General features: G+C 38.8%; 1 protein-coding gene across 2 annotated transcripts in view; it reads right to left on the bottom strand.

The window, feature by feature from the left end:
* Positions 1 to 806: 806 nt before the first annotated feature.
* tp53i11b (tumor protein p53 inducible protein 11b) overlaps positions 807 to 12,907 on the bottom strand; it is a 43,937-nt gene continuing 31,836 nt past the window's right edge. For both annotated transcript variants that reach the window (XM_031282510.2, XM_036002732.1), the window contains exons 2-7: positions 11,692 to 11,833; positions 6,453 to 6,511; positions 6,226 to 6,274; positions 5,488 to 5,584; positions 4,162 to 4,263; positions 807 to 3,428 (exon numbers count right to left, since the gene is read on the bottom strand). In XM_031282510.2, coding sequence (XP_031138370.1) covers positions 3,295 to 3,428; positions 4,162 to 4,263; positions 5,488 to 5,584; positions 6,226 to 6,274; positions 6,453 to 6,511; positions 11,692 to 11,820 — 570 coding nt within the window. In that variant the 5' untranslated portion in view covers positions 11,821 to 11,833 and the 3' untranslated portion in view covers positions 807 to 3,294. The remainder of the gene's footprint in view (positions 3,429 to 4,161; positions 4,264 to 5,487; positions 5,585 to 6,225; positions 6,275 to 6,452; positions 6,512 to 11,691; positions 11,834 to 12,907) is intronic.

The raw sequence follows: 12,907 nt of genomic DNA, 5'->3' as shown, positions 1-12,907 counted from the left end.
CATCTCTCTAGTTTCTTTGTTAAGACATGTTAGAACAAAGTTGTTGGTTCGGTTTTGTGGTTTGATGCGTTTTGTTAAATTAGACAGGACAGTTTGCTGAAAGCTCTTCAATTGCAAAGTTACTGCAGCTAGTTTGAAGCTATCCTGCTGAGGCTGGTCAGAAAAAAGGCACATTTAAAACACATTGTGCTTTAGGAAGTTGTGAGAAATTGTGATTTTTTAACTACCAATTATCTGGCAATTGATTGAGAAAATTATCAGCAGAATAATCAATCAAAATAAGTTTGTTGCAGCCATAGAAATATGAGAATAGAATGGACATTCCCTTTTAAATCAACATAGCAGGATGGTCAAAACGGCGGCCATTTTTATGTGTACTGTTGCCACTGCAAAGAACTGCGACCATTGTGGCAGGCTAATTTCCGTATAAACCAACTTGCGGAAAGTCGAGACTCACTGAGGTGAGGTTTTGCAACAAATGAGCAGTGGAGTAGTATGAAGCATGGATAGGCGTCTTTTGTGCACTATGTCCGTTGCCTTGCTGCTAGAGAGGAATTGAGGATTGCTGGATTTAATCGCTTCATATTTCTATTGGTAAGTCATTGGAGTTTCTCGAACTAGTGAGTGTGACACACTTTACGGCCCCACTGACGTGTGTTGTCGCCATAACAACATTCGTCATTTTCTCTTGAACTAGTCAAATGACCATGGCAAACAGTTAAATGTCCGTCCTACTCTCATTCTATTTCTGGGGTTGCAGGCCTATATCAAAAACAACGAACAAAGAACAAAGATAATTACATCACTTTTGAAGTCATCAATATAAACAGTAGTGTGCTTTATTTCAAACTAAATAACATTTTTGAGGTACAATATAGCACATATATACATAAAAACACAATGCTACAACTTGAAACAGTTTGATCTGGTATGCTTTTCACAACAGTACAATATGTGTTGGATCTAAATCAGAGGGAATGAATAGCTCAACTTACCATTCCTCTAAAATGTCAAGGACACAACTTACCAATGTAATATTTGGACTAATTTACATCAGAGAACCAGGAGGATGAAAAGAGTCATTTCTTTGCCTCCCTTCTTCTGCCCGCCCCCCCCAAGACTGCCCATCTCCCCTAAAATAACCTGCTTTACAGACCTTTGAACATTTCACAGGGCTGATGATTTGAGGCCTGTAGTATCGACGGAAATGGAATGACATTTTTCTTGAACTCCATAATTACCATGCTAGTCAGGACAGAGGAGTAGGTTGGGGCACACAATGTCACTCGGGAGAGCTGCAGCTAATTAAACACTGGAAAAAGGATAATTACAACTTTTCAGGAGTAAGGGAGACCTCACCCATGTTTCATGTTTTCCCTATCTGAACTGAAAACTCACCCAAGTAACAAGCACATCTGCCTTCAGTGCTGGACTCGCAACTGCAAACCCACAATCACTCTGACCTCAGGACCACTCCCTTCTAGGGCAGGACTGAACATGGTCATTTGCAACAATATGGACCACCTTTGGAGGAGGCCTACAGTATGTTTCTTGTTCAACTCAAAATAAATGTACAAAATGAGTCAACTATTTTTAGAATGTGTTTTTGAGTTGCAGAGATCAGAGTTGACAAATTAGCATTGCTGGCACGAGTCTGAAACACTGAGCTGGGATGTAGCGTACCTGAGGGGGGTGCCAAGTAGTGGGAGGTAGAAAATATAGTGAACATATCGATTGGGTGAAAAAAGTATTGAGTTATATCTGTTTTAAAGCAAATACTGTATATTTTAACTGCCTTATAAATCAAATTATCTTTTTTAGGCTTTTTTTTGCTGTATTCAGCTAATGCATCCTTAACATCTTAATTTATCAGCGTTGTGTTCTAGTTGGTGGGAGCTTGCTACACATTTTGAGCAATTTCTTTTGGTGGATTATACTACATCCATGACATCGAAAACACAAATGTCACTTAAATAGGTACAAAATAAGACACACCAAGAGAAAGATCAATCTTTGAAAGTAATTTTACTAATACTGAACAAGTTCCCTGTTCGGTTCACAAGAACATCACATAATAGTAAATACTTTTATTTACATATATACAAGATGTAGGATGCAGATGACTATTATTTTAAGTAGTTTTAAGGCTAAGGATAATGTTTATGTAAAAAATTGTGCTACATCATTGAAGAGGAACCAGCTCAGGTTTGTTTGCTCTGCACATTGACATGCTCGGCTTGGGACACTAGCTTTACAGTAAAGGTTAGAATGTTAAAATGCTTTCTGTAAGATCACTCAGGCTAAAGTCCTGCCTACCAGCACACAAACAAGGAGAACTACACTGCTTCTCTTCTACGAATCAGTTCACATGTACATTTCTCAACATTACATGTTTTAATCGCAGTAGTGTAAATATTATGTACAAAACAATTCTTATTCACTTTGGTAGAACTTCTTGACTGCTGCCTCAAGGAATAAAAAAATCACTTTGTCCCTGAAAAAAATGTTTAGATTCAGCATTTCTTTTTGGGTAGTCTAAATCTGAATATGGTTGATGTGCATGATTGAGTGCAAAAACTGACATTAGGAATTCCCTCAGTGTGCTGACCAAGAAAGCTGTCAGCAGTATAAGAAAAGGTTCATTGTCACTCATCCAGCATTTATCTAATCTGACTGCCCCTACATTTTCACTAAGCACGGATGCTTTTCCCATTTAAAGTGTTCAATAAAGAGCTGTCAGAGAAGCATGCAAGAGCACATATATTCAGGCTGCACTTTAGCATACATACACTATGAGTTAACATCGACAGCATCAAACAGGAAACAAATTAGAGCACAAACTTTTAGTCCTTGAGCGTGATTAAGAAGCGGTGTCAAAATGCAACTTTAGATAACACTAAATACTGAATCTGGAAATCACGTGGCTGTACATGAACAACATAGTCAGATGTACTGTACAAATTAAATCATATAACTATGAGACAAAAGAACGCAATGCACTACAAACTGCTATTTCCTTCTTTGTAATTACAGCACTCAGAACTGCAAAAGAAAAAAATGTGTGTCAAGAGGGCCTTGACCTCACAGCCCAGTGACAGAGTAATTCACTTTTGGGCTCATCTGTTGAATACTGGGGGTTACAATAGGCTAGGTCCCATGGAAGGGGGCAAGGGGCATCCACTGGCAGAGTAATGCTCCAAACAAGCCCCAGTCAAATACTTTTCCAAACCTTCTGAGCCCTTGTTTGTGATCTGTGCTCAGCTGTCCCCTCCCTGGATGTATCAACCAATCAGCTCAGATCTTCTTCAGCTTACGGCCCAGGTGGTAGTAGTAGGACATTGTGACCACCAGGAAGAGCACCCGACTGAGGAGCAGGAGAATGGCACCATTGGGCAGGATGCCGATCTCCATTAAGGTGATGGATGTCACTGAAACCACAGTGCAACATTTAGTACTTGAAATAGGAAATGCACATAACGCATGATTTCCCTAGCATTATTAACCTATGGAAAGTGGGTCTTAAAGGAGGATAGGTTCACGTTTTTTCAAGTCTGCCTTAAAAACTATACTCAAATGCCCGAGAGAGAGTTATCTGTCGCTGCAATTATTAATCTGTGTTAGACAATCAAGTGGTCTTTTTAGTCCAAAATTCCCTTCTTGGGTTTCCCTGGACTGTGCGTCCTTGCAGGGCTTGTGTGTCGGGACAGTAACACAAAGAGGGAAATTTGTATTGTTACTTTGGAAGAAACCGATTGATGAAGCCTCACATTAGCTTCAGCTGACCTTTCGAAGTATTTTTATCCCACAGAACCTGGACTGTGGAATTTGTCCATCATGACTTGCATTGAAATTGCTTTAGGAAGGGGTCTCTCTGAGTCCAGTATAGATGGAGAAATGGTTATAGAGACCAAAAATGGTTTAAATTTACATATGGACATGCAAATGTTAGACTTAAATTTGGGTGGACTGTTTCTTTAATATATGCAATGTTGTGACTCCACACTGTGAACACAAGAGGGCAGTGTCAACACATACATTCATTTCCAACCTGACCAATGGCTGGTCTCAACTCTGTCACTAAGTGAGATAGTGATTATAACAACTAGGGACAAAAGGAAATAAACAGGATATTAAAATAATGGGTTAGAGAAATGTATCTACCAAGAAACTGGACAGCAAAGTAGCAGGCTTCACTGAGCAGAGTCCACTGGATGACGATCTTTTCTGCTGTGTAGAGACCATTCCACATGATGAGGGCCAGGCCTGGAAAATGATGTGATGAAAGAGAATTTATAGGTTCAGGGGCATGGGAATGAAAATAGAAAAAAAGAGGAAGTCCAGGAAAGAAGACTCGATTCCACTGATAAAACTAGTATGACAACAGACAGCAGATGTACTCTGCCTGTGATGCAACATTCATACTGTGATAATTGGACTAATTGATTCTGATAAAATCCTGTGCTCTATCATTTCATTCCCAGACATTTTTCCAGTATATTTTCCTTTTTCCTTTGCTAATCCCCACAGCCCTGCTGACATTTAAAATAAAGAAGCCCCTCTTTTGTTGGCCTTATGAGATTGAGAACTAGTTCATTCATATTTTCCTCCCTGCAGTGCCATATGCTTAAGGTTTTATCTCACCTCAGGCAATGCAGTAATCTTCCAGTTTTTATTTTTTATTTGTTCAGATTTGACATTGTACAGATTTATCATAACATAAGATATGCGTACATTGTGTTAAGAGTGCAGTATGAGGTTTATTTTTAGTATTCCCAAAAATGTCTTATGAGGGAGGAAGAGGGAACATATTAGATAGATGAAATATTTTGTGCTCTTATGTCTATTTAATGTGCTGACGTTATGACATATGTTATGGCCTGACTTTGCTGAAAGTGACAACCTGGCACAACTCAATATATGCTAAGCATTTGCTCTCACCCTTCTTTATATTCCTGCTTTCACATCAATGAGCAACCTGTGTGTTACCTGGCTCTTGGTCACAGTCACAGAGCCATCACAAACCCTCTAATCACTGAGTGACTGACTTGCTTGAAATCCGTGTTTCAGACTAAGGCCATTAAAATAATCACAAATGCCATAATTTCCTGGCATATTTAAGAGAGGCGACCGGAGCCTTTGTTGTGAGCATTCTGGAGAATTGGTCTCTGTACTCTTGTCAAGTCCTCATAGCTAACTGGTCACATCACTGATACACACAGTCTCTGTATGTAGCCTAAATGGATGATTTTACAGCAAGAGAGTACGTCAACTAAATGTGAGTGTGAACTATAATAAATGCACTATCACAGACCACGTGCAGTTAAGCAATGTACATTTTTTTGTGAATGTAAATAAATACATATTTGTGAGTGTCAGCATCATTGCAGCACAGTGAACAAACTCCCACATGCACAGCTGCAGTATATATATATAAATAACTGTACTGCAGCTATGCATGAGGAAGCATAAATAGGAGTGAAGACTTACTAAGCAGTGCTCCTCCATAAAGGCGAATGGAAATGCTAGTCGTGGAGAGCTCCTCCTCAAAAACAACCTCATATAGCTGGTTGGGAAACACAAGGGCCTGTGTCGAAAAACAAAAACACAACACTGTCATATAAAAACAACAGGATAATGTCCTCCCTAAATGCCCCCAAAATGCAGCAGCATTGACAAAGTCTTCTTGTTTGTGAGATGAACACTGAGAACATTGAGCATTTAGGTGCTTTAGCCGACAAAGATGGAGCTGTTTGTCCAGATGTCCCTCACTGATGAAGAATCTACAGTAATTCATTGCTGGGTTCGTATAACATGATCTTTCTAATTTTTTTTTTTTTTTTTTTTTTTTTTTATAGATTTTTTTGGGGGCATTTTAGGCCTTTATTTGTATAGGACAGCTTAGATTTTAAAGGGGAGAGAGAGAGGGGGGAATGACATGCAGCAAAGGGCCGCAAGTCAGAGTCGAACCCGCGGCCGCTGCGTCGAGGAGTAAACCTCTATACATGGGCACCCGCTCTACCAGGTGAGCTAACCAGGCGCCCGATCTTTCTAATTTTGAGAAGTGCTTTTTCTCCTTCAATAACTGTATAAAAAAAGAGAAGTATATATAAAGTATAATGAAATTAAATACTATATTCATAGAGACTATTAAAAAATTGAGTGAAGACTTTTTAGTCATGGATGTGCCAACTCATTCACTGTGATGATGATTTAAGCAACACTTACCATCACGGCCATAACTGTGAAACCCACTGCAGAGATGAGTATCCATACCCTAAAAATAGATACAAAACATAACATATTGTACTGTAATATTCCTGTAAGCAACACTTATTGTGCATTTGTTTTCTCAGAGTTTACAAGAGGTTGAACTTTACAGGAAGTGACACACAGATGACAATACACAGTCTGCTGTGTTAACTGTGAGCTGGTCTGAGCAGTTGAAATCTCACCTCAGCCCGATAGGCTCTCGCACTGCAAACTTCATCTCATTTCCGAGCATCTGACTGATCTGTGAGCGAACAAGGCAAGACAAAAGAAAGAGGAAACAAGTTATGAGAAGGGAAACGTAAAAGCAATAATGTCATCTTAACAGATATATATTATGACAGCCTTCAACAAAGCACCACATAACCAAGAATAAAGTGCTCTCCATGCAGGTGGATTTCATGTTGCCAACACATCTGTAGCAAGCTACTGGAAATAAAGAAGCACATTAAACAAAGCGGTGGAGAGAAAAGAAGAGAGGCTAAGTGTCAAGAAGGACCTATAAAGATGTTAATTAAAAACTGGAAATGTCTTCACCTCCTGGCGATTAAGAGGGTATGTCATAACAACATCTTGCAGTGAATTGGGGACGAATAACCAACTACCAAGTCTATGCCAGAAGAGAAACCCCATTTGCTATGAATGAACTTAATCCTAGCATAATCCTGAGAGCCTGAAGCATTTAGTGAGAGCATGTTTTGACAAATTGAAAGCAATTGTTTATTTCTGTTGAATAGAAACACTGTTAATATTTCTAGAGATGGCCCGATACCATTTTTTGCTTCCCGATACCGATTCTGATACCTGAACTCGCGTATCGGCCGATACCGAGTACCGATCCGATACCAGTATGTCATATATTTTATTAGGTTTTAACAACTGTATACTACTATCCCTGTATGGATGTGATATTATTTCTATCTTTGTTGTCAGTCTGGCTCAGGTTAAACTCTTTGTGAAACATCAACAAACACAAACAATGAACGCCCCAGAACTTTCTTTTATTATGCAGTTTGACAGTCAGTTATAACAGAAAAAGAACATAAATAAACTACTTTAACGTAGATTTTCTTTAGGGCTTTATTACGTGGTATTGGATCGGTGCATTAACTCCAGTACTTCCCGATACCGATACCAGCGTTTTAGGCAGTATCTGAGCTGCTCATCTCTAAATATTTCATTAAAATGCAAAACAGAATGAATCTCTCAATATTAAGGAGACACAGCCAAGCATTTTCGTGGTAATATCCGTTGAGAAAGATGCATTTTTTTTTTACTCTGCTCCATCCGGCAATAACATATATTAATGTGAACCTCTCAGAAAAACAGAAATATAAAGCATGCAAGTGTACTCGGTGGCTCCATTTCGGTTTAGTCTGATTTTACCAGTATCTTAATATTCATCTATAACTGTCTGTCTGGGCTGGAATGATGTAGTGATGAAACAATTAAGTTATTAGTTGATACACAGAAACATATAAATGACTAGGGCTGCAGCTATCCATTATTTTAGTAATCGAGTATTCTACCGATTATTCCATCAATTAATCGAGTAATCGGATAAGAAATACTTTTGTTTTATTGAAGAGCGATAATATACAATACTTTGGTTTAATTTTCGGAAAAAAACATTTGTATTGCATACATTGCTTACAATATCATCTCTCAAAAAACTAAACCTATTAAGTGCAGTTAAGTGTCATATTACATTGTTTTTAAAGAAAACATTTTCTGAAATGCAATAACAACCTCAAACTAAGGGATACATTAAACATACATAAACATTACCTTAAGTTGTGCAACTTAACTTTCAGAACTACAAGTTTCAACCTGAGACTGATCTATATAGGCCTATATGTAAATATTAGTTCTACTCAACCTATTTTCATTTATATATTTGATTACAATGTCACACAGCTCTGTTACACTTATGCTAGTAGATTGCTGATCAGCTGTTTCTCCGTGAAGAGAGAGAGTGAGAGAAAATGGTGCGCAACAATCAGCTGTTTCTCCGAAAGGATAGTCAACAAGTCAGCTCTTTAGATCAAATTGTGGTCACCACTACGTATTTTCTTGTCTTTGTTTTTGGTAGTTGTTGTGTTTGGTGTAGTTTCATCGTCCATACGACTCTGTGATTTACTTTTATCGGGACGTTGGTAACATTGATTAAACGAAGCTTTGAGGCAAATCATTTTGCATCGAGGTTTTTTAGTATTCAAATTATTCGAGTTACTCGAGGAATCGTTTCATCCCTATTAATGACACATTTCATATTATCATATCAATTAATACTTCAAGTCATTTATCAAACAAAATCAACATTAATTTAAGTAGAATATCTTTGTAATTCAGACTGAATTGGACAAAACAAGCAGTTGAAAACATCACCTTCGGGTCTGGGAAATTATGATGGGCTTTTTCTCTTCAACCTATTTTACAGTTTTCTGACATTGTCTAGACTAAAAGAATGCAATAGACAAATGAAAAGAATTCAGCAGATTAATTGATAATGACAAGAATCATGCACTGGATGCAAATGAGCAAGATCTCTAGAAACAGCGAAAATCAGTGAGCTAGAGCACAATACAGTACGCAATGTGTACATTGTAATGTTCTGCAAATTATCTTTATCTGTGTGTGTGTGTGTGTGTGTGTGTGTGTGTGTGTGTGTGTGTGTGTATATATATATATATATATATATATATATATATATATATATATATATATATGGAAAAAACAGAGGAGGTGGTTTGGATAGCAAGAGTGCTGATTCTTTTTGCATGTGAGGAGAATATCAACTCAGAAATGTTGCTGACAAATTCAGATTTAGTTTTTTTTTCATCGTAAAATACACAAAGACATGGGGGCAAACAAACTGATATACCACACAGTTTACTGCCTGAACAGACAGTAACCCACTGAGAAATTACAATTGTTGGTTGACTGTGAAGTTGTATTCCTTCATCCAAAGCCTTCAGGTCTTATCACTCCCCTAACATCAATGACTTTCCTTCATCATTAAGCATCTCTTCCCTCATAAACTGTTCTTGTGTTGCAGCGAGGCATAGCCTCACTACAAAAAATACACTGAACCATGAAATCCACTAAAGTAGAGAAGATGATGTGTTTCGAGGTAACTCATTATCAATTGGAAAATAGTTTTCTGCTTGATGCGCCTGTGAAATGTCAGAGTGAATGCAATTAAATGATTCATGTTATATACTAGACAAATCAAGTCATCACTCTCATAACTAGCATTTTATGATGGCAAAAATAGATGAGAGGAAGATATGAAAAGATTGAATGTGTCATAAATGAAATTGAGACAAAAGGATTCTCTGTGTACCCTGATTTTTTTTGTTTCTTAAACATTTCCTCTTACCAATGGCTGCTGCTAGCTTTGATATCAGAGCCCTTACAAAAAGACACCCTTAAAGTTAAACTCCAAAAAATATTAAGATGAAGAGTAACAGACGAGACCCATTACATCTCTCCTTTCACTGCAGCAAAGTGCCTGTATATGAAGCCTGTCTGTGACCACGAGAGCAGGTGATTCAGCCTTCCTGTGCCATGGTTTCAGTGGCTGTTTTTGACAGGAACACATAAATATTCATGACTGGCATGAGAAATACTCAAAGGGAAATGATGGCACAAGGTTGGCTTGGGGTGGAATAAAGAGGAAGGGAGTTAGGGAGAGAAGGAGAAACAGGAAAAGGAAGAAATACACAATGTTGTTTGTGGGGAGAGACGCTTAATCACAGCTGCTATGGACTGGGCTTGTCATCAGTCAGCTACATTCACTACACAAAGAGCACAACAAACAAGCCAGAGAGCATGACAAATATTCAGGGGTAGTAGAAGAAGTATAATCTCTTACTCACCAAACTAAAATTGTGCTTCTCATCCGAAGGATGTTGTCAGTTTGTGCAGTCACATTAAGATTACAAAATGTCTCAGTGGTAATCCTCTGGGATACAAAATATACACAAAACATTGTGGTATGTCTTATCTATGGAGACCTGGGTTAAAGCTTGGTTGTAACTTCATGACCTTTGCACTAAAGTAGTGTACCAGTGGGTTAAAGAAGCTGACAGTGACTCAAGGGGCAAGAAGGACAATATTCCTTGGCACAATTGCACTCACATACAATAGCACAAATACAAAGTAAAAGAGGCAGGAAGGGACAGTCAGCGGACTACAGGAGCACTTCCCTCGTTTGTTTACAGGGCCCAGAGGGATAAAGTCAATCGTTTCCCTTTCAAACCAACTGTTGCTATGCAGCTGACTGTTAGATCCCATGGGTCTCTTTACCACAAACACTTGTGGCAAGGATAAATGGAACAACTCAAGAGTAACGGCACAATGCAGTTCATTGTAAGAGCACCAATTTGATTTCTAAAAAAGTGTCAATGCCACAGTTAAATAGGGAAACCTACTATTCAAAACCACATGTACAATAGACCACATTGGCCAAAGTATTTTTTTACTGTACTTTTCATTGACTGTTGCTGAACCACTATTCAATCATTACAGACATGTATCTAATTCAACCTCAATTATCTTTCTCAAATCAAAGAAAAATTATTGGAATGGATGTTGAGGCATTAAGTGTTTCGCTTTCTCTATCCCTACGCTTTGTAAAAAGGATCTTAATGACAGACGTCTGGATTAGGTCCCTCGCTAAAACATTGAGAGAGAAAAACACTCACAGGGGCTGAAAAAAGGGGGCGACATCTCATCACAAGCTATCAACCACCACCGTATGCCTTCTCCCTTCTGTTCGGTTCCCACTTGCCTGATTAATATTTCAGGGAGGAACCGTCAGCTTTGCCTATATTCATTCTAATGCAATCTCAAAAAATATCATTGGAATCTTGATATTTGAGCCCGCTGTTGGAACAAGACATTATTGTTAGTATGCTCAATGCTCATGAATATATAGATATAGAGTTTTTGTGTCTCCTGGCATGAACCAGCATGTGTGCTGTTGTGTTTTGGTATACACATCCCTGTGCACTGTCTATATGAGTGTGCAAATACATTAGGCAGGAATATAATAAATGAGATGCAAGAGGCAGGGAGTCTCTCAGGGGAGCCAGTTACAGCCCAGTGGAGCTGCGGCAGCTCATGGGATTACGTGATCTAGATTCATTGAAGCATAAGGAGCAAATGCACAAAAAGGGACACTATGAGAGTGATGAGCCAATTAGCAGCCCATTGTGGCTTTTAAAAGGAATCCATAGTTTTTCTCAGGTTGCGCATTGCTGCAATATTATCCATTTGACTGATAGTGGTTTAACACGTACTTACATTTATGACAAAGTTGTTTGTTGTGCTAATACACTGATATTTGCCTTTGTTGTCTGTATTACTGCCCATGCTGAATATAAATGACAAATAAAAAATCATGTGACTTAATCTGACCTTTGAGCGGTGCACTTCGCCATCATCATCCTCGCCGCCGACTCCAAGGATCTTCCTGCTCTTCAGGCGGCTTATCAGGTCTGTCTGGCTGTGCTTCTTCATCAGAGGAGGGTGAGGTTTAGATGCCATGGTGCACACACACCTGACAAAGAAGAAAGGAGAGGTAAGTTCAGAATGCAAACAGTGTGTGTGTGTGCGTGTGTGTGGTATAGTTGGAGGAAATAAATGAATAAATGAAAAAGAGAAAGACGAGGAAAGAAGATGCAAAAAAAAAAAACTCCAGACACATTTTAAAAAAACTCCAGACACATTTTAAAGTATGTAAAAATACTCTGTTATGATTAATATTTAGTTTAACATGGTTTACCCACATAAAAAGTAAAATAAAGTCTGAAAAAGGGGCTGGAAGCACATCTACCCTTTCTCCCCCATTGAGAAATTCCAGTGCTCCGCGACATGGCCGTCTGCTCAGGTGGCCTGGCTGCCGAGCTCCGCAAGCTGGCAGTCTGCAACTATATTCAGGCTCAGATGAGGAGTCTGTTGTGCACTAAAATCGGCGAGAAGCAGACGTATCAGAATGCTAAGTGTAGTTAACATCTTTTATTTGTTTGATGTGTGTAAGCTTGTTACTGGCAGTGGCTGACAAAGCTACGATGACAGTGTGTTTTCACTCTCTATACTGACAGTCCGCTCTGTGCTGGAGGTTTCAGGTTTCTTTGCTGGCTTTTGCATATTAGGGAGCGATTTGTTTACAAATTAGTGCCATACCTAATCTTGCCCGGTATACGTTTGAATCTCAAATTTCAGAGAAGTGCACAGACCTCCCCCTTTCAGGAGAGGAATGTGAAAACACCTCTTTAGTGAAAAACCTTGCACGGATACAATTCAGTATGGTCAATGTCAGACATTTTAGGGAACATAAACTAATTTTTTGAGTGGAGGGGGACATTAATTTCATATAAGAAACATCAGTGGAGCTTCTCCTATGTTATTACCCCTCGATCTGAAGAAGACATCTTTCTACAGCACAGGCAGGAAGAGGTATAATAATCCCCTTGAGGACTTGACTCATGATGCAACACAATTACATAACACTGGTCTGAAATACAGGCAACCTATAAAACCTTGCTCTTAAGTCAGACTGGAGGAAGGAGCCAGATGTCCTCTAGGTCTGCTGGGAGCACACACAGACACACAGACACACAGACACACACAC

The sequence above is a fragment of the Sander lucioperca genome, chromosome 7, assembly GCF_008315115.2.
Source record: "Sander lucioperca isolate FBNREF2018 chromosome 7, SLUC_FBN_1.2, whole genome shotgun sequence".
Taxonomy (NCBI): domain Eukaryota; kingdom Metazoa; phylum Chordata; class Actinopteri; order Perciformes; family Percidae; genus Sander; species Sander lucioperca.
The sequence above is the reverse complement of the archived record's forward strand: the minus strand, read 5'-3'. Positions and strand labels throughout refer to the sequence as shown.